At 40.8% G+C, this 21,863-nt stretch overlaps 1 protein-coding gene across 1 annotated transcript in view; it reads right to left on the bottom strand.

The window, feature by feature from the left end:
* LOC308294294 (putative polypeptide N-acetylgalactosaminyltransferase 8) overlaps positions 1-12,700 on the bottom strand; it is a gene marked incomplete at both ends in the record, with an annotated part of 105,155 nt that extends 92,455 nt beyond the window's left edge. The window contains 3 exons of the mRNA XM_080737022.1: positions 9,335-9,521; positions 10,197-10,363; positions 12,264-12,700. Of these exons, the coding sequence (XP_080593148.1) occupies positions 9,335-9,521; positions 10,197-10,363; positions 12,264-12,700 (791 nt within the window). The remainder of the gene's footprint in view (positions 1-9,334; positions 9,522-10,196; positions 10,364-12,263) is intronic.
* Between the last annotated feature and the right edge of the window lie 9,163 nt (positions 12,701-21,863).

Below are 21,863 nucleotides of genomic sequence, written 5' to 3'. Positions count from 1 at the left end.
CTGTATAATGTATCAAAATGTATGAAATATATGGCCCATAAACCATAAAACTGTCTCCGCGACTCACAAATGGGTCCCGACCCAAACGAGAGAAGCATCCATTTCATTGTAAAGTCGACATTCAGAAACGCTGATTTTAGGCTATATTCTTCACTGCATACTACGTGCCACTCACGTTAGAAGTAGAACATTGTTTATTTTGGCGATAATGAGCCAAGGACATCACATCACAGCCTAGTATAGAACAGTGGTTCCCAAAAGGTTTGATCGCGAGCCCCGGGGTGGGGGCGCTCGCCCTGGAACCTCCAAAGCACTAGCGACCACCCTCCACAACTCAAGCCCGATTTGGGAGACCCTCCTGGGCATGGCGCCGCTCGGCGTCGGCCTCTATACCTCCGTGATGGAGGGAGTGAAAACTTTTTATGTCCAAAACCGCTCGTTTTGCATTTATCATTTGAAATTATTTAGACTAGTGAAAACAGCCGATCTACAACAACAGCCGATCTCCTTTTTAGGCACTAACTAGTAACTAACAATAAAATATGAGTCTAGAACACACCACTGTATGAGCTGCATAAAGTGTGGTTCCTGTTGAAATGAGCCATGCATCTGTAGCCTACTTTGATTGATTGATTGAAGACTTTATTGGAAGTTTGCATAGGAAAAGGTACAGTTTCATGACGGTACAGTTCACTGGTACAAGGTCTACTAAAAGGAGATCCATGAAAAGACTAAGCTTATTTCCACTGGAAAGTGGAAACCATTGAAGTATCTCATATAACATTGAATGACAGACAGATAGAACACAGTACTATGCAGTAGATATGTAAAGAAAAACAAAAAAAGACAGTAAGTCTAAACAAACAGTATATACAAAGAAGGGGAGGGTAGGGTGGGGCTAGGTTCTTTTTTTTACCACCTCTTTCTAATACATTCTTCAATCAATCAATAAGCCTGACCTGCTATTGTTTTTTTTTTTTTTTTTGTGCATTTTTTTGGGTCCACATTATACAATTCAATTCAATTCAAAGGAGCTTTATTGGCATGAGAAAACATATGTTTACATTGCCAAAGCAAGTATAACAAATACAATATAAAAACCAGTTGAAAATGGGGAACATATATACAGTTGGAGGGGGTACAGCATTGTTCATTTTACAGAGCTATGTCGCATTGTGACATTTTATATATATACAGGGTACACATAGCAGCATTATTTTCCTACATAAAGGTATCGGCTCTGTTTCATACTGTATGTGCAATCTACAAGCACACAACGCCTCGCACCGCGAGGCGTTATGTGCTTGTAGATCTGCTGTTTTCACTACTTTTGTGCGACAGCCTTTGCTAAAGAACATACAAATTATACAGAAGCACGATCATTTAGTATTTTTTATTTATTTCTATCATATACAGGGCCCGTGGAGTCTGACTGGATGGAGGAAGGATGGAGAGGACAGTATGATGGCTGAGATAGCGAGAGCGGAGGAGTCAGGCATAGGTCATACACACTGTAGGTTCGCTGCCTGGACCAATGTCACTCTAGGGGAGCTGAAGAACTTTCTGGGACTTCTCTTCCTCACAGCTATCGTTCACAAGGCGGAGATTGCCATGCACTGGTCAAAACCCTGTCATTGCATGCCGTACTTTCCCAGAACAATGGCAAGAAACAGGTACCAGGCCATTTTGAGGTACCTGAGGCGCACACACACACACACAAACACACACACACACACTAGAGGTCTTCACGGGTCCAATTTGAACTACCCGAACCCAAAAGGACCCGGGGGAAATGGACCCGGACCCATATGGCCCCGTCTATCATTTGGAATTTGAGAACCGTTACCCGATCAGCCCCGAGACGTGATGGATCCGATCCGAACGGCCCCGCCTGTTATTAGAAAAATTGGATCCGATACCCGAGCAGAACGAGAGATCCGAGACCCGAACCTGTCGCCCCGAAATGAAAGAATGCCAACGTTATTATATTAAGAGTTGTATCAGACATATTTCTTACCTAACGTCGCCACGGTGCTGCTGTTGCTGTCAGCGGCGCTGTGCCTCTCGCTCTCGCCAAAAGATGATCTTTTCCCAGACCAGTAAGTCAATGCGGACAGTTTGTAAATACAAATAAATCCATGTTTTTATTCCTTCTTATTTGGCTAGCCAATGCTAATGCTATCGTTTTCTGTCGCATGTGTTGTTCATTATATCTTTCTGCTTTGAGTGTCCATTTTGCTCTGCAGAGCATGACAACACGCAATGACAACTCCATTGTAAACCGTTAACCAAAACGTTACGTTAATATCTTTGATAATAATAACAATCCAACTGATACAGTCAGTGTTGTTGTGACTGAGTGAGTTCTACTTCTCAGTTCTCACAACCAATGCAACAGATTACATGCTGCATCTTTAGTGCCATCGTCTGGCGTTATCTATTTGGTGCAGTTGTTGCGTTCACTTTCACTTCAATCTCGGCCTGTCTCGGCTCCACTCGGGTAACAGGAGATACCCGGGGAACCGGGGCAGACGGCCCCGGCCCCGGCCCGCCCCGCGGTAAAAGCTCGAAAACGGCCCCGTTACCCGGCTCGGTTCGGTTCGGATCGCGGGTAATTTCGGATCTCGGGCAGGTCCGAAGACCTCTAACACACACACACACACACACACACACACACACACACACACACACACACACACACACACACACACACACACACACACACACACACACACACACACACACACACGGTGAACAGTACCATCTTTGACCTTTATTTGTGGTGCCTTTGACTCCTGAATGTTGGCTTGTTGAATGCCTTTTTTTGAGAATACAGTACAGTACAGTACTGACTTTTATATTATTTTATTTATTCTTTACTTGCTGCACATTTATTTTATTTTACTTTTATCCAGTTATATTTTATTTTTGTGAAGTCATATTTGTGATTTCTTTTTTTTTGGAAATATTTGTAAATATTGTTGAACATAAATATGTTCATGCTGGATGTGTGAGGTACTCACCAGGGTTAGGGTTCGATGTTGCCATAAAATAAAAGGTTGACATCGCTTTTCTGACTTTTTGTCTTCCTGACCTTCTAGACCAGGTAAAAACACAGTGAATTCACAGTGCATAGTTCTATCAAAATGTAAGGCAATTTCTACCTTCTGAGTCATTTCATACTTTTTCACTTTGCCCCCTTGAAACTAGACGATGGTACAATATTTTTTTAACTTTTTTTGCACATAATGAAAGTAGGCATGTCATTCTTTCTGTCAAGGGTACTTGTGTTCCGTTACCATTTACCAATTTGTTGCTATGGCTTCCTAAAGTTTTTTTTCTTTGAACTCAAATATCTCAGAATCTAGATTTCTGAGGTTATTGACTGGTTTGCGCAGTGCGCACTCTCGAGCACCTATCTCCAAAACCGCTCACCGAAATCACTCCAAAATTTTTTGGGTAAAAAAAAAAATCCTCTTTTACCAAACCTCCCATTTTTGTTCCGATGTGAATATCGGATCATTTCCAATTTATTCCCTGGAATTGGGGCAGAAATGAATGGGACCTAATGGTGGCACTGGTAAGGGACGGGGGGCAGGGGGGGCTGGCACTCAAAGTGTTAATAAAGGACAGAAGCATGGATTTACAAGACAATCTCAATCATCTCATCAATAATGCCAGAACGCACAGCTGTGGAGACTCTACCACATCTCAGCTGGTGCAGTGAAATGACAGATAGCAGGAAGGATAGAGTTGTATGCGTCCTGGGGATGCAGTGATGCTTAGTTTAATGCATCCTTTATTTAAAAGTATGCGTCAGGGACGCAGGATGCAGGGCTAGTATCATCACTGGCTTAGGAATGTAACAAAAACAAATATCCATACATTCAAGTCTTCATGGAGTGAGTAATCAATCGAAAAAATGTGGGGGATCGACTATCGCTTTAAGGAATCCAGTGTTAGCTATCATGTTGTTTTTCTCCTCCTAGACATCCAGCACATGGTTGTGTGTAAAGAGGAGGTTTCTCCTGAACAGGAGAGGAGCTCCAGTCTTCTTCAGGAGGAACCAGAGCCTACACACATTAAGGAGGAACAGGAGGAACCAGAGCCTCCACACATTAAGGAGGAACAGGAGGAACCAGAGCCTCCACACATTAAGGAGGAACAGGAGGAACCAGAGCCTCCACACATTAATGAGGAACAGGAGGAACCAGAGCCTCCACACATTAAGGAGGAACAGGAGGAACCAGAGCCTCCACACATTAAGGAGGAACAGGAGGAGCCTGAGGGGTCAGCATCGACATCACCAGCAGTGAAAAGTGAAGACCATGATGAAGACATCTCTTCACACCGTTCTGAAGTTGAAGTCGAGCTTGCATCTGACTCTGAAGTCACTGAAGACAGTGACGATTGGGAGGAGACCAGTGGAGGTCAGTCAGTGTTAAACACAGGGACAGGACTTACATGTGTGGGGGAAAGAAAGCGGGAGTTGGAATAAAAGAGGAATCAGAAATATTAACAGGGAAGCTGTAAATTGCTCCTCATTTTATACTAACCAGTTTTAACCTGCCTCTCCCCTTCTCTCCTCCTCTCTCTCCGCTCTGTCCCTACACCCCCCCCCCCCTCTCTCTCTCTCTCTCTCTCAGGAGACACTGGAGAAAAACAATTCCACTGTAAACATTGTGACAAAAGTTTCAGTTACTCATCTCAATTGAATAGACACCAGCGTGTTCACACAGGAGAAAAACCTTTTCACTGTAAACATTGTGACAAGAATTTCAGTGAGTCATGTAGCCTGAAGAGACACCAGCGTACTCACACTGGAGAAAAACCTTTTCCATGTAAACATTGTGACAAGAGTTTCAGTGATTCATCTCGCCTGAGGAACCACCAGCGTGTTCACACTGGAGAAAAACCTTTTCACTGTGAACATTGTGGTACGAGTTTCAGTCAGTCATCTATCCTGAAGCAACACCAGCGTATACACACTGGAGAAAAACCCTTTCACTGTCAACATTGTGACAAGAGTTTCAAACAGTCATCTAGCATGAAGAAGCACCAGCGTGTTCACACTGGAGAAAAACTTTTTCACTGTAAACATAAACATTGTGACAAGAGTTTCAATCAGTCATCTGACCTGAAGAGACACCAGCATGTCCACACAGGAGAAAAACCTTTTCACTGTAAACATTGTGACAAGAGTTTCAATAGGTCGTCTAGCCTGATGAGACACCAGTGTCTCCACTCTGGAGAAAAACCTCATTGATGTCACCAGTGTAAAAAGTGTTTCAGTGTGTCAAGTAGTCTGAAGGCACACCAGCGCATCCACATTCCACACTGGAGAAAAAAACATTTCCAGTGTACACATTGTGACAAGAATTTCAGTTGTAGTAATTTAAAAAGACACCAAAGGAAACAAATGTTATACTTTAAAATAGCTTTAAAATAGCTCACTGGGAGGATCAAATGAAACACCTCGCTAAAAACCCCAGGACAAAAATCCGCTCGTCCTAGACAATTTGCCCTCCTGGCCCCAAACTGTGGAATAAACTTCCTGTCGCACTTAGAACTACAGACTCACTCCCTAGCTTCCGCCGTGGACTGAAGACGCACCTCTTCAGACTCCACCTAAACCCATAGCACTACTGTAACACTCATTGACCATTTTTTTTTAGGTTTTAGAAATGTTTATTACTGATTAGGTGCATGGTCTAATCTTTTTGCTAGATTGATATTCCTATGCATTTGTTATATTGTTGTTGATGTACTGACATATTATCTTGCTTATTATATGGTATGGTATGATTTTATTTCGGTTTCAAAGTACAATGTTTAAAAGAAAACAATTAAAACAATAGCAATTTAAATAATTAAACAAAATGTTGCCGAAAAGGATTAGGCTGAAGCCGCAGCTTATGGTGCCTACCCTTTTTGTCACTTCATCTTACATTAGAAACAAAATATCTGATACTTTCAAAACAAACAATAAGAACAAAACTAAATATTAAAAAGAATATATATAAATATATATATACTGTATATTATAGTGATGTATTACCTGCTTATTGTAAGTCGCTTTGGATTAAAAGCGTCTGCTAAATGCCTAAACTGTAAACCTGTATGTTGGTAGGGAGGTGAATAGAAAAGCAGTAATATCATGGATATTCATACTGCTCCTGTCAACAGAGGCCTCCATAGCTCTTCATTTCCTCAATCCTTAATTTCCTCAATTTGTTTCAAGTGTTTACACACCCACGTTAATATATCAACGTAGCCATATCTGCAGACAGGACTGATGAAATAGGATTGTGGGTGTGTTTTTATAATTATTGTGGCCCTACATCTTGGCACAGGAAATCTCATAAGAAGTTACACCATTTTAGGTCAGCCTGACCCAGTGCAAATCCTCCAATTGTTTTCTTTCCTGTTTACTAGAACATTCTGGCACAATAACCAAACTCACAACTGTATTCCATTATTTAGTAAGGGGATTTTATAAGATATTTGACCAATCTGCGAAGTAGATCGTTACCAAGAAATTTCTTCACCAATGTGTTTCTAAGGGTGTGTAATAATATGTACTAAAAGGTTGAAATTCAACTCCCGGGGGAAACCTCATAAAAAACGGATTTGTATTTGTGTCCCATTAATTTACTATGCAGGAAAAAAATACAAAAAATAAATATGCTTTAAGTAGCATGTGAGGGGTCAAACTAGGGGTGTTTCATGATGCTGAATCCACTGCAAGCATTTGTTTTGCATGAAAAACAATCCTTGGGCTAAAAACGGACGCACAAAACGATGGTTTAGTGATGAATCATCACTTTTCACCGTTTTGTAGGGGCCATTTGTAGCCCACGGAATGTTTTTCGTTTCCCCCGGGAGTTCAATTTCAACCTTTTAGTACATATTAATACACACCTTTAGAAACACATTGGTGAAGAAATTTCTTGGTAACGATTTACTTTGCAGATTTTCTTATGTTCCCCTTACTAATTGTCTTCTCCGTGACTTCATTAAATATTTATTTGACGATATATTTTACGAATATTTTCTTGACGTATTGGGAGCTTAGATCGGCTATGTTTTGTAATAATAACCAATATCTACAAAGTAACTAGCAACTACAGTTTTCAAAAACTGTAGTGGAGTAAAAGTACAATGTTACAATGTACAAGTAAATGAACTTGGTTACTTTACACCACTGCATCTGAACATCTCTGCTGTACTGACACACAAACACCAAAGTCAAAGCAAGTGTCAAAATATAATAAAAACACTTGAAAAGGGGGAACATATATACAGTTGGAGGGGGTACAGCATTGTGTAAACCGAGCTATGTCACATTGTGTCGTATATATACAGGGTATAAAGCTTTTTGGAACAAATAGCAGCTTTTATTTTTCTCTCATTACAATTTAAATAATATTACAAAAAAAGACTGGCCGCTCTGTTTATACTGTATCTAAATGTCACTCAATGGTGTACTGCTGGAAGCTATTTCCTAAATCACCACTAGAGTGCAGCATTACCCCATTGATACACCAGCCCATATCAGCCCATAGACATAGCAGCTAATGAGGTATCTAGCTTTTTATATCTGTGGATCAGCCTGCCAATAAAAACTACCCATGTTGGCTTTTGGGGGACGTTTTGGTCAACATTCTATTTTTGCCATGGACATACCAAATCTTTGTATGATTTTTAACATTAACCACTAGTCCTGAACCCTAACATTTCATTCACTGAAGATGTTGTGAGCTTGTAAATCAGCTGTTTTCGGTGTGGTGTGGGGAAGAACTTAAGCACAGATCAAGTAGCCTACAGAGCCAAACATTACTGAAGGTTTAAGTGCTTAAATATCTGGGGGAAAAACATCAATGTACACAATAACAGGATGATAGTGCTGTCAAACAAGTCTATGAAGTCATCTATGAAAACTATGAAAAAGTTAAATCTGAAACACAATTTTATACAATAATGCAGTGGGAGGGTCACTGCTTCATCTCTCTCTCAGCTAAGGGGTCCCTGCTTCATCTTTCTCTCAGCTAAGGGGTCCTTGCCTGAAAAACGACAATAACATGACCCAAAGGTTGTGGGTTCAAATCATCCTGCTTCTTTCCTCTGAAGCATGTTTTGAACACTATAAAAGTATCAATACTGTAATGTAGAAATACTCTATAAAAAGTAAAAGGCTGTAAATAAACATTTACTTGAGTAAAAGTACAAAAGTATTGGTATCAAAAATGTATGTAAAAGTAGAAAGTATTCATTATGCAGAATGTCCCATTTCACAAGTTTTCAAATGTATAAAAATATTTGAAATTAGCAGATCTACAAACTCGCGACACATTGTGAGCTTGTAGATCGGCTATTTTCAAATTAAGAATATTTCAAAATATATATTGGACTGAAGTGGGTAATGTATATTTGGTAATAATAATCAAAATTACAAAGTAACAAGTAAATAAAGTTTTCAAATAATTGTAATGGAGTAAAAGTACAATATTTGCCTCTGAGATGTAATGGAGTAGAAGTAAAAGTATTGAAAATTGGAAATACTCCAGTAAAGTAAAAAAAATACCTCAAAATTGTAAAGTACTTAAAGGACGACTTTGCCACTTTTCAACCTATCTTCATATAATAGGTCCTCACTAAATAGAACCTTTTTTTCTCTCTCTCTCTCTTAGGAGAGCTGTGGGAAGTTCTGAAACCCAACATCTTGTGACATCGTTTGACAAACTTTTTAACATTGCAACTTTTCAGGAATAGAAAGCCTGCATTTTCTATTAGATTGGATTCCCCATTGATGATGATGGTTTTCTGACCTGCCCACAGCCCTCCTCTGAGACACAGACCAAGTAGAAAAAAAATATGCTATTGTATCATGAACATTAGTGAGGACCAATTATATGAAGTCCTTTAAGTAAATGTACTTTACACTGTGCCTGGGGACCTTTGGTGTGCCCCTGAGAAGGGTCAAGTGTGCCCCTTGAAACTGCTTGAAAGCCAGTATTGTATTTATCATTTTAAAAATGATTTAAACTAGTGAAAACAGCAGATCTACAAGCACGCAATGCCTTGCACCGCGAGGCGTTGTGTGCTTGTGCGACAGCCTTGTATGATGAAGCAGGGCTTTACTTTGCGAAGAAACTTACAAATTTGAAACTTGGAGATACAAGGTTTCTTCCCGACAGTGACGATATTTACACCCCTGCATTATGTTGGTGTGCCCATGGATTCTTGGGACATGAAAAGTGTGCCCATGCAGAAAAAAGGTTGAGAAACACTGCTTTACACCACTGACCAAATGTGGGCATACAATGTTACCTACCACATGACCTGGACCTCGATGTGAGCGTCCAGGATGGCCACCACGTCAGCAGTAGCAGCCCTCCATCCAGAGATCCTGGACTGGGCCAACCCCAGCTGCTCCCCGTGCCTCACTCTGTCAACACTAAGGCCTGGGTTCTGACCCTGAATGGACTTGACGTATATGTCAAGGTCCCCCCTAAGGTCCTCTGGGTTTAGAAGGAAAAACAGACATAGTAAGTACACTCAAACTCAAATAATAAGTACATCTAAAGGTGTATGTAGCCTTCTAGGCCTTTAATTCCCTAAGTAGCCAATCACAATTTATCATCATCTTTTAAAGGTCTTATGACATCAAATGTATTATTATTAATTTTTGTTCATGTTTTTTTTTTACCTCAATTACACACACACACACACACACACACACACACAAAACGAAACTTTCAACATTCAGTGTTTTTTCTGTAATCTGTAGTTTTTTGAATTACTAGGCAACGGAAAAGTGAGTTAATTTGCCCCTGGACGTACGCATCATCTTCCAGGGGAGGGTGTGGTTGTAGGTGAGGGTGAACGCAACAACCCGAGTGATGAATGGTAATTGGCGCATTGGACCGATGCAAACACAATGTAAAGTAACAGCAAAGGTGATACACCCTCCCCTACAACCACACCCTCCCCTGGATGATGACGCGTACGTCCAGAGTCATATTAACTCACCTTTCTGAGCCTAATTATTAAAAAAAACGACAGATTACAGAAAAATGTTGAAAGGTCAGTTTTTGGTGTAATTGAGGTCAGGAATAATGGCAAAAAAAGAAAAGAAAAATAAACAAATTGATGTCATAAGATCTTTAATTAAAAGCTGTTCTTATTATACCAACCATTGGAGCTGTGATCATCCACCAGAATGATTTCTCTCAGTAGGTGTTTGGGTGTTCGGTCAATGATGCTGCGCATGGCTCTCTTGATGATAGACAGAGCCTCGTCCAAGTAAATCAACACCACTCCGATACTCGGAAGGTCCTTTGGGTACTCCTTTTCTTTACACCTATTCAAGTACAACAAAATGTATTCATCAGAACATATTGTGGCAGTCTAGTGGGTAACCAGATCGCTCGCCCTAATTCTTTCCGCCGACCTCACGCCAACTGCTCGTGGGGCAGTTCTTGTATTCTTGTATTTGTTTTCACTGAGGAAAAGGTTAGAAATAAGGGTAACACTTTCTATGAAGCCCACATTTATAATGCATTATGAGATGAGGGCATTCATAATGCTTCATAACTACACATCATGCACTATATCAACATTCATAAAACATTATAATTACACTTATAATGAATTATAATGACTTAAAGGGGAAGACCACCCATTTTCAGTATTGAACTCTGTCATTAATATACCTTAGAGGAGTTGTGTGGAAATAGAAAAAAAGTGCCCCCCCTTCTGTGTTGCCTAGAACTGGAGGATTGATTTTGGGGTTTCTATTGTAAAGTACAATGTGTGATGTCATCAAGTTGTACTTTACAATACAAACCCCAAAATCAATCCTCCAGTTTTAGGCAACACAGAAGGGGTGGAACTTTTTTTCTATTTCCACACAACTCCTCTAAGGTATATTAATGACATATTTCAATATTGAAAATGGGTGGTCTTCCCCTTTAAGTCCAAGTGTTCGATGGATTTGAAAACTTATGAAGACCACATCTATAATGCATTATGAGGACACTCATAGTGCATTATCAGGCACTCTTGACTGACTGCTTGTAATACATAATGCATATGTAATACATATACAATAGCCCATGAAGTATCATGAGTCATTGTAATGTAAAGTGACATGGATGCATCTATAATAATGCATAATTCATCATAGCACTTCATTGTTGGGGCTAAGTAAAGTGTGATGCATTTGCATGCATTTAACATAATCTATGCTGCATTTTAAGTGATTATTATGCACAGATAATAATAATACAGTAAAATGTGGGTGCTGTAGGGATGAAAACTCAAGGTATAAAAATCCATACATATTAAGTAAGAAAGCAAGTAGATCAGCTATTTTCACAATAGAACCGTGCTATACAAAATGTAATGCCTCAACTCTTAGTGCTCATCAGGGTGGGGGGGTCCCCCAGTTAAAATATGATTATTTTGGGGGTCGCTGCCTTAAAAGGTTGAGAACCACTGGTCTAGGGCAGTGGTTCTCAACCTTTTCTGGATAAGGGCCCCCTTGAAAATGTATATTCACTGCATTCACAGCCCACCCATCTGGCCAATTGTTAAGTGGTTCGATGGGAGGGATGCGTGAATTTTCAGAGCATGTTTATTTTAAAGGGGAACTAGGCAAGTCGGTGTGTATACAAATACACTCCCCCTCCCCCTCCCCTATCTGGCAGGAATCAAACAGGTAGCCTGTCTTTGATGCTTATTGATTAGAGAGATCACTAGCGAGCACAGTTTGACACTTGTATGGCCCAATCAATCAACTAAGTGCACAACCCCTTTGAAGTTCAAAGGGAGCAATCAAGAGCTCTGGCCGAGCTCCCCCCTCCCCTCACAGACCTTTTTGTCCCTGCAAGGGACGAGTGTCAACATAAACAGTGGAACAGAACCAAAATACAGCCAGAGGGATGTGTCTTTCGGCAAGGAAACACCCCAGCACAATAATATAGTGGCTGATAAAGGGAAATGACTACTAAAATATTTATATACATTAAAAATAGGCTTAAAGTAACCTATAGTTTCCCTTAAATGTTAAATATTGATATATGTTCCGACCAGCTTGGATTGATGGAATCGACAACTGCAGTAAAATGCATGATTCTTAGCGTTTTGCCAAATATTTGGGGTCCCACTATACCCTTGCGGCCCACAGGGTGAGAACCACTGGTCTAGGCTGGGTCTTGTTCGGACTAAGGAGAATACATTTCACAAAAACACACATTTACCTGGGATGGCGGGTTTCCGGAAGAACTCGATCTAAAGGTAGACGGTCACTGAGAAAGACATTGTAACCGTATTTCTCAAACAGAGCTTGTGCCTCTTTCTGGTCATCTTCAGATAGATTATCCCCCCAGTCGTTGTTCTTGAACAAGTAAGAATTGGGGAACAGTTTCTTATTCTTCGTCTTCAGTTTCTCCTTTTTTGCTGGCTCCTGGTCAGGTTGTTCTCCCTGTACTGGCCTTTGGTCAGCTTGTTTTGCCTGTACTGTCCTCTGGTCAGCTTGTTCTTCTGGCACTAGCTGCTTCTTCACCAGTGAGGCTTTCATCGCAGCTATGACTCCTCTGTGACCCTCGCGGTCTTCTGCAAGCAGTTTTTGCATGGCATACTGGTTTTGAGCCAATACTCTGTGACTCTCGAGGTCTTCTGCAAGCAGTTTTTGCATGTCACCCTGTTTTTGTTCCAACATTCTAATCAAGTGGTCTGTCAACAAACAAAATGAGACACATCAAGAATGAGAAGGGAGAAAATCGATGCAGGTGGGAAAATAATTTGCAACATGATAGCTCATTTAATATCAATTTGGCAGTTAATGCATTCATATCGAATCAATTAGCAATTTTTGGGGGGTATGTTTTCTGCCAAAATGTGTTTATTTAGTTGATGTGGAATCAATAGTAATGTACTTTGCATAGGCATTATCTGTCAAGGCAATATCAATATCCAGAATACATGCATGGGGCATCGACCAGGTTTTGTGCCGTCACTCAGCATCTGACATGGACTAAAATATAATTTGCTGAATGGGTGAACATTATTTGTTCAAAGAAACCGATCCATATTTCCCTTCCATCTTGCCACCAGACTGATTGATTGATTGACAGGTAATTAAAATAAGACGCCATTTACCAGTCTAATTGATGTTGGTGGAGAGGGTAAGAAAATATGTAAATCATTCTACACAAGAAACAGTATGTCTCCAGGAAAACATGAGAGAATATCCGTTCCGGATAGAAACAATTGAAAATAACTTGTCAATTGGCATTTAAACTCATGAATAATCTGTGATATTGGTAAATTCCAAATATTATCAAAGTATAATAACTAATGTATTATTTATATACTGAACATCTATTACAGGCGTGCATGTGTGTGTGTTTACATAGTGTATACACACTTACAGACAGCTGTGTAGTACATACAGTATATGCACTGTATATCTGAGAATTTGAGATTGCTGCTACCTGCAACGCTCCTGATTATTAATATTTGAAAATTAGTTGCATTAGGGAGGAGGATAAATGATTGCCCAACTCACAGAGACTACTGACGTTCGGCTCCAAAGGTGAAAATCTTGGCTCCAAAACGGCAAATCTTGGTGCCAATCCCAAAGGTGCTTTGTCCCTCTCATCTTCATTTGTTTTTAATGGGTTGTATCCATTCCTGTAAAACATGTAGCAGGCCAGAAGAATTGCTCCCAGCAACAGCTTTATAATAGGACGCTTTATCCACACGGCTCTCATTGTCACTGCTTAAGGAAACATGTCCTCTTCTCCTCATGAAACAAGCATCTTGTATACAGAGATGAACTCACGGAACCAGTTTGTCCTGCTAAATGCCTAAATTGGACAGGGAGGGGGTTCCACTGCACATGAACCAGGCAGGTTTTGGCAGCAGGCACGGTCTATCACAGGCACATGCAGGTCAATGGCAACAGAGGTAAGGAGGACGAACTGGAGCTACATCATTGATACACATACTGCCTTTTTATTAAGGTGCAAAGTACAAGTTCAACTTACAATTTACAATTTAGGCATTTGGCAGACGCCAGATCGATTTATAGTAAGCAAGGAGAACACGAGGTAACATATCAGATGCATAGAAATAGTAATCTAGGATCATAGGTAAACCAAAGACCTATCATCAGTCTAAACAGTATAATATATTATAATCTGTCAACAAAAAACTAAAGAACAAAAAATTACGCTATAATTCTGAGCAGCTGCTCAAAATATTTACTGGTCACATATGCAAACTATAATATAATGATAATGATATAATGTCTTCCGTGAGGAAGAAGCCCAACAAATCCACGGTGAGGCCTTTAGGAGGGCCATTCAACTGCAGCAGCTGAATGGAATGTTTGGATTGGGGTCTGGTGCAACGCACAGGTTCTGAACCTGGTGAGAGCAGGAGAGGACCTGGTAAGACGTAGGAGGAGCCCGGCCAGGAGTCAACCCATAGAGCCTAGTTCTTCCACGCGCCAGAATGGCTCCCCAATCCTGGCAGAGTAGTTCCGGTGCTGCACATTGAGTGACCCTGTCTTTCCCTAATAGGACTGATCGTGGATAGCTACTGGGACGTAAGTCGGGACTTGATCAACCCCGGCTGGGTCACCTGGGCGAGGGTGTATGATGTTGCGAGACCCGAAACACCCGTCGACCCCAGGCTACATCACTGATGATACGTCCCAGCTGCATCCTTGTGATGTTTTTTACACTACATGTCCAACTGCATATACTTCCCTCCCATTGTCCATCGGAATATGCATAATTACTAATGTCACAATGATGTGAATGCTATAGAATATAGCATTCATATCATATAGACAGACAGGGGGACGGGACCGTTACACTGGTGTTTCTGGGCTGTCTTGTATTCTAAAAGAAGGCGAACAGAAGGTTACAGGTCAACAATGGAAACATGATGACCACAATCTGCTCCAAAACACATTTTGTTACGTACTCTCTCTCCCTCCCTGTCTCTTGAATGGTTGTGTGACCTGGTTGTGTGAATCAACATTTTATTAAACAAAAGAAAAAAGAAAGGAAAGGAGGAATCAGATTATAAACGTGTTTTGTATCGAGTCAGTGGCCTACTTTTCCTTTATCTCTCACCCTCTCTGTTGAGTGCAGGCGGCAAGGGAGAGCTCTTTTCAAACATGCACAAGAAGTACAGGGCCCGCACACCATCTTCAACTTGCCAAAAAAACTCTCTTTATTTAATGCAACGTTTCGGTCAAAGACCTTCTTCAGGCATCTGAAGGTCTTTGACCGAAACGTTGCATTAAATAAAGAGAGTTTTTTTGGCAAGTTGAAGATGGTGTGCGGGCCCTGTACTTCTTGTGCATGTTTGAAATGATGTTGACCCCCGCCTACGCACCCATCGCTAAGCTTTGATCAGGTGTGCATAAGACTCTGTTGCCTAAGGGAGAGCTCTTGAAATTTAAGCCATAGTCGTAAGCTTCCAAAAAAAAAAAAAATACTCAAGTAAAGTACAGCACTCAGTTGGCCATGGAATAGACCAGGGGCCCCCGGGGACCCTTTGGTGGTCCGCAGACCATTCACTCTTGGTCTGAGTCTGAGACAAAATTGGTTTTATAAAGGTTATTTCACTTTATAATGTTGTGTATCTGTAGGATAACCACTCTCCGTCCGATCTCAAACTGCTTTCTCTCACTGTTTTAGTTAAGCACTTAGCAAACTAAAATAAAGTTATTGACAAGCATTGAACCCCCCAGTCTCTCCAGTGTCTCAGCGATGTGTGAAATGGCAGATTGAGAATGTGGCTCCAAGTTAAACCTCGGCAGACTGTCAGAAACATGATTTAAAAAGGCTAACCCTTTTTATAAAGCTTGAACCTATCAACAAGAGCTTGCGACTAAATACAAGGAGGTTTCCACCCCACAGTGATAAGTCATCCGAGGCACCTTGGACACGAGGAGAGGAGATGAAGAGTTAAATAGATGAGTGATAACATATACTGATGAGCAGGGACGTGCAGCGAATGTTAGAGAGGCAGGGGCTGAAATCTCTAAAAGGGCTTGGAGGTCAAAGTGGGGTACCGGTTTAAAGGTCGAAACGTTGGGTTTCTCTTCTGTAAATAAAAATTGCATCGTGGCTACGAGAGAGCAGCCTTTTCTTCTCCTTTATTTTATCATTACCAAGGTCAGCAGCACCTCACCAGGTGTGCGCTGCCGCCTGCAGTAGGCCTACTTTGCGCCCTCAGTACTTTTGTACCAATGACACTATTGAAGGCTCTGTTCCATTCTGGTCAAACAGAGTCAGGATGCTGAGTGATATTTTGCATGTTGGCTCACTGGAAACACTCTGCTACACCAGTGGGTCTCAAAGTGTGGTCCAGGGACCATTGTGGTTCCTGGACCACACGGTGTAGAACCAAATGGAACCAAATGGACCCTTACAGGTCTGTAACTCTGATTGTACGCCTCACTTCCCAATGAAATAAAAAGTTAACCCGGATCTTGGACAAGAAGGCTGTGGTTCAGAAATTAAAACATTGATATTGCTGAGTAAATACAGTAAGTACACAATCCATTCCATCTGTCTCTTTGATATCTGACTGCCCTTATATGTCTGTCTGTCTGTCGTTCTCTTTGATATCTGTCTGCCCTTCTAATGTCTCTGTCTGTCTGTATCTCTGACGTTTCTCTGTTGTCTCTTCTGCTTTCTCACAAGCTCACATTTATGGCACACAAATCCCAAAGCTCTCACGAGTCGTGGATTTGCCATGCACTGAATTCACCGTGATGTAACATTTTACTAATGCTACAGTAAATGCTAGTGCTCGTGTTATGAAAACACAAGCTGGCAACACCCGGAATCTAATGTTTACCCCTCCTTCATCTTAAACATGATGCCTGGGATGAAGTTTAGTATGAAGCAGGATGTACGTGAATCATGATCTGTGTCCATGAATGCACAGTAGTAGCAATTAGGAAGATTTCTGTGCCCAAATTCCCAGTGGTGGATTACTAGTATTTATATAAGTATGTTGACTCATGTACAGTCCTTAAGTATAATTTTGAGATCCTTTAATTTTACTTGAGTATTTCCATTTTCCCAAAAGGCCTTATACTCAACTACATCTCAGAGGCTTTGGTTCCATTTGTACACTCTCAGAGTTACAGACCTGCAAGAGTCCATCTGGTTCCATTTGTAAACTCTCAGAGTTACAGACCTGCAAGGGTCCATTTTGTTCCATTTGTACACTCTCAGAGTTACAGACCAGCAAGGGTCCATTTGGTTACATTTGTACACTCTCAGATTTACAGACCTGCAAGGGTCCATCTGGTTCCATTTGTACACTCTCAGAGTTACACACCTGTAAAGGGTCCATTTGGATCCATGTGTACACTCTCAGAGTTACAGACTCTGCAAGAGTTTCATTTGGTGCCTTGCTATCAATCATTTAGCTGGGGAATCCCTGGAACCACCCCCAAGGACCCCTAGGGGTCCCCTAAGCAAGGTAAACACAAGGTAAAGAATCAAATGTACCGTTATAAATACGGTGTAGCGCCTCAGTTGTCTAGGATCATAGGAAGAACCTTATAAAAAAAACGGGAAAAAAACCGTTCGTTTTGTAATATCATTTCAAAAAATGATTTAAACTAGTGAAAATAGCTGATCTACAAGCACACAACGCCTTGAGGTGCATTGAAACTATAGGATGCTAGGTCAACAAATGAACCTGGCATCCATCTATCTAATTAACATGCTATCAAACCATTGTTTCCCAAACAGTGGGTCGGGACCCATATCTGGGTCACGGATCATTTTTAAAGGGTCACGACTCAAGTAAATAAATAAATAAAATAATTGTATCGATTTTAAAACAAACAAACAAATCTAAAAGATTCCATGAAAAATAAAGTAGTGTCAATTTACACCAAAGAATGTGCTTTCAGATCACAAAGAAGCAGTTACTTTAACGGATTGATTTTGTTTAATTAATCACAGTATAGCTATTTCTCACTGGATGGGATTTCTTTTTATTTAAAAAACTCACTCATTGATTCACTCAGATTCACTCATACAGTGTACCAAAATGTGTTTGAAAAAAATACTGTGATTAAACATGAACTCTAAGAACTCTAAGGCAGTTCAAAACTGTGTTGCATCTATGCCATGGCAACAGGGGCGTCAATTGGGTATGGCAGGGGTATACAGCTTCCATACCCTGGATCTAGGGGGGAAATAAAAGTTACTTTTAAATATAAATCCATGAATGTCTCTTCGTCTATCTGTGCTGGTTATTATGTTGTTAAATTACAGTAAAATAACTACAAATACAAATTATAATTATATTCTCCACACTTGTATTTTCCCCATCTTGACAAAATTGTATATTCCCAGGTTCTGCAGGTCAGCTGCACAGGTGCAGCGGTGATGTTTACAAAAGTTAAGTACAGTACAGTAGCAACTACTGGAAAAATATGCTGTGGCGTATAGAATATGCCAAACTTTTTGCACATGTACATCTGAGGATGCTCTTTTCTTTTCCTGTTGCTCTTTTTGCCTTTTGCACTCCTTTATTTTATCTTCTCTTTTTTTACGTCTTTCTATTATTTACACCTTTTTAGATTATTATTATTATTATTTTTAGATGTGGTAAGCTGTTATTATATTGCTTTTTGATATACGACTGCATTGTCTGAAGGATGCCAAACAAAAACAAATTTTACTCTTATGTACCTGTACAAAAGACGTAACAATAAAGACAAGTACAACCTTGAACCTTGAACCAATTCATTATTGTTAATTGTGGCACGTTTACTAACATGCCAAGCTTTGCTGCACTTGAACAACCGTTCCAGGCTGCCATATCCAGCCCAAGAAACCGTAGAAACGGGGAAAAAAATAAAATGTACTTCTTAAAATAAATGTATCATGCCTGTTGCTAAGGTATGGCAACATGACTGGTGTCTTGCACGCGCGCCTTTGCCTGTGCAAGACACCAGTCATGTTGCCATACCTTAGCTTTTTCTGAACTGACGCCACTGCATGTCAATTGCCCGAGAGGCAAACTGGAGTGACATGCTTGATGGAATTTCCATAAATGATTGTAATTACATTGGCATGACAGCTGCCAGCCTTCAGATGCCAGACGTTCGGTCCAATTAATTACAGGTGCACCACACACCTGTTAAATGATGTGTAACTGTATCCCGAATGACAATCTGCTAACAGCCTAACACAAACCACACCCGTCTAGCACACACATACGGTAGTTTCTCTTTTTAAATGTTTATTTGGGCATTTGATTTTAGACAGGATGAGAGTCACAGAATCAAAGGCAGAGAACCTAGATCCACATGCTCACAAGGAGGATAAAGGTCTGTGCACGGTGCACAGACCTTGTGCACAGACCTATCTGCTATTGAAAAATAGCAGATATACAAGCTCACAGTGAGCTTAACTTAACATCCATTAAGTATTGACTCCTAATCAGTAGGACTTTAAATTAAGAAATATAACCCAAAAGCTAAAACTGACAGCGTTAAAATCAAGAAGTTGTTTCATTTGTAACAAGCTAAAATGTGAACGTGCATGAGCAACATAATGTAGCTTGAATGTAACTTGTATTGGCCCAAGTGTAAAACGAAAGAGTTCAGAAAAGGGATTCTGTTAGAGTGGTTCCCATGACATCACAACATACATTATATTTTATGCCCATACATGGAGATCCCTATCTGAACCAGCCACACAGATATGGTCCATGTCTTGGCCATCTGGTCAGTGATATATATCGATGACATCAGGGAAATTCATATATGGGCATAAAAGGGATTCTGGGGAATACCCATATATGGACTTTTATATAAGTCATGTCACCTGTGATGTCACAGTGATGTGTCAAGGGAACCAACCCATGCATAGACTGTAAAAATGTGTACAGATACAGAGACAAGCTGTAACATTTCTCATAGTAAACTTCGACCTTCGGTCGCAATTAATTTGACATGAATAACCTTGACATGAAAACGTTTAAGAACCACTAGTAGAAAAATCTAGAGGGAACCTTGCATTTGAGCTTCAAGGTTCCTCTGAAATATATGTTGGGGCTTTTCCTGTCTTTATTGATAGATACAGTAGACCAGGGTTCCCCAATAGGCGGCTACTGTCTGGCCCCCACCAACCCCAGTAATAATGGTGGTATAAGAGCAGCAACAACACTAGTATATCGTCGTTGTCGGGTGGAAACCTTGTATCTCCAAATTTGTACGTTCTTTCGCAAAGTAAAGCCCTGCTTCATCATTCAAGGCCGTCTCACAAAAGTAGTGAAAACAGAAGATCTACAAGCACACAACGCGATAAATACATGATAAATACAAAACGAACGGTTTTGGACATACAAGATTTTCACCCGACGACGACGACGATATCTGAACTGTTGCTGGAGTAGCGGGAACGCCACCGTCGCCCCCTGCAATGTTGTGGCCCTGGGCTTGGTACCCTAGACATAATTGACCGATCGCTATGCCCCTCCTAAAGCCGTGCTTGCCCAATGCCACGTTTAGCGACAGGTTACTAAGGCGGGTGCCTTGGCAAGCTGCCATGGCGGCGTGCAGCAATAGCACCCAGCTGCAGACTAACCTGCCACAAACAAACGCACGTCCAGGAAGAAAACAATAGTCTATACTAAAGTCAGATTAACATACAGTACACAAGTTTTACCAGTTATATTTTCTCATGAAGTGCTCCTAAATTATTCCCGTGGGTTTGTGTAGGTCAGTGCAATCCGTTCTGTTTTTGTTTCAGTGTTTGTGACACGGAAGCGAGTGGGTGGGACGTTCGCGAACGAATCGAGTCTGTTGAACGACTCTTTGAAATGAACGATATGATTCGGTTCACAGTAGGGAGCCGTTCCTTTCTAATGAACAGTGGTGGGAAAGGTACTACATGTCTTTACTTAGGTAAACATATCAATACTGCAATCAAGTTTGGAATGTTATTAATGTACTAGAGTAAAAGTAAAATAGTATTGGTTTCAAAATGTACTTAAAGTACCAATATTAGAACATACTCATTATGCAGAATGTCCTGTTTCACAGGTTTTCCAATGAGTAAAATGTAGAAAAATCATTTGCAAATAGCTGATCTACAAGCTCACAATGCATTGCAACGTGACACATTGTGAGCTTGTAGATCACCTATTTTCAAATGCCAGAAATGTATCCAATGGCAAAAATGTATAGGCCTATTTGGGTGGAAGTGATTTACAATCATAATCAAAATCTACAAAGTAACCAGTAACTAAAATGAGGCAGTCTTTTGAACGGCTCTTTGAAAGGAACGGATCTCAGAGATCCGGTTCACTTCAGAGAACCATAAATCCCATCTCTATCTAGCAGCCAGACTCGCGGTACAGCGATGCGCGCTGCCATGGCAGCTTGCCAAGTCAGCTGCGTTAGTAACCTGTTGCTAACTTGGCATTGGACAAGGACGGCTTTAGGAGGGGCATAGCGAAGGGCTAATTCGGCCCTTGGGGAAAACTAATTGGGGAACCCTGCAGTAGACTGACAGGAAATGGAGAGAGAGAGAGAGAGAGAGAGAGAGAGAGAGAGAGAGAGAGAGAGAGAGAGAGAGAGAGAGATGGGGAGTGACACGCAGCAAAGGTCTTCGGGATCGGGATTCGAACCTGTGACTCACTGTCAGGCTAGGTGCCCGGACCGCTACGACAGCCGTCGAGGCCTATAGCTTCAAGGTTCTTTTATAATATTAAAACAAGTGTTGGATAACTAAAATAATGTATTTGCACCTTTTTTCAGTTGAAAATACATCATTGTGTGTCACAGAACACAGACT

The sequence above is a fragment of the Nannobrachium achirus genome (genome assembly GCF_963921795.1).
Source record: "Nannobrachium achirus genome assembly, chromosome: 11".
Classification (NCBI taxonomy): domain Eukaryota; kingdom Metazoa; phylum Chordata; class Actinopteri; order Myctophiformes; family Myctophidae; genus Nannobrachium; species Nannobrachium achirus.
The sequence above is the reverse complement of the archived record's forward strand: the minus strand, read 5'-3'. Positions and strand labels throughout refer to the sequence as shown.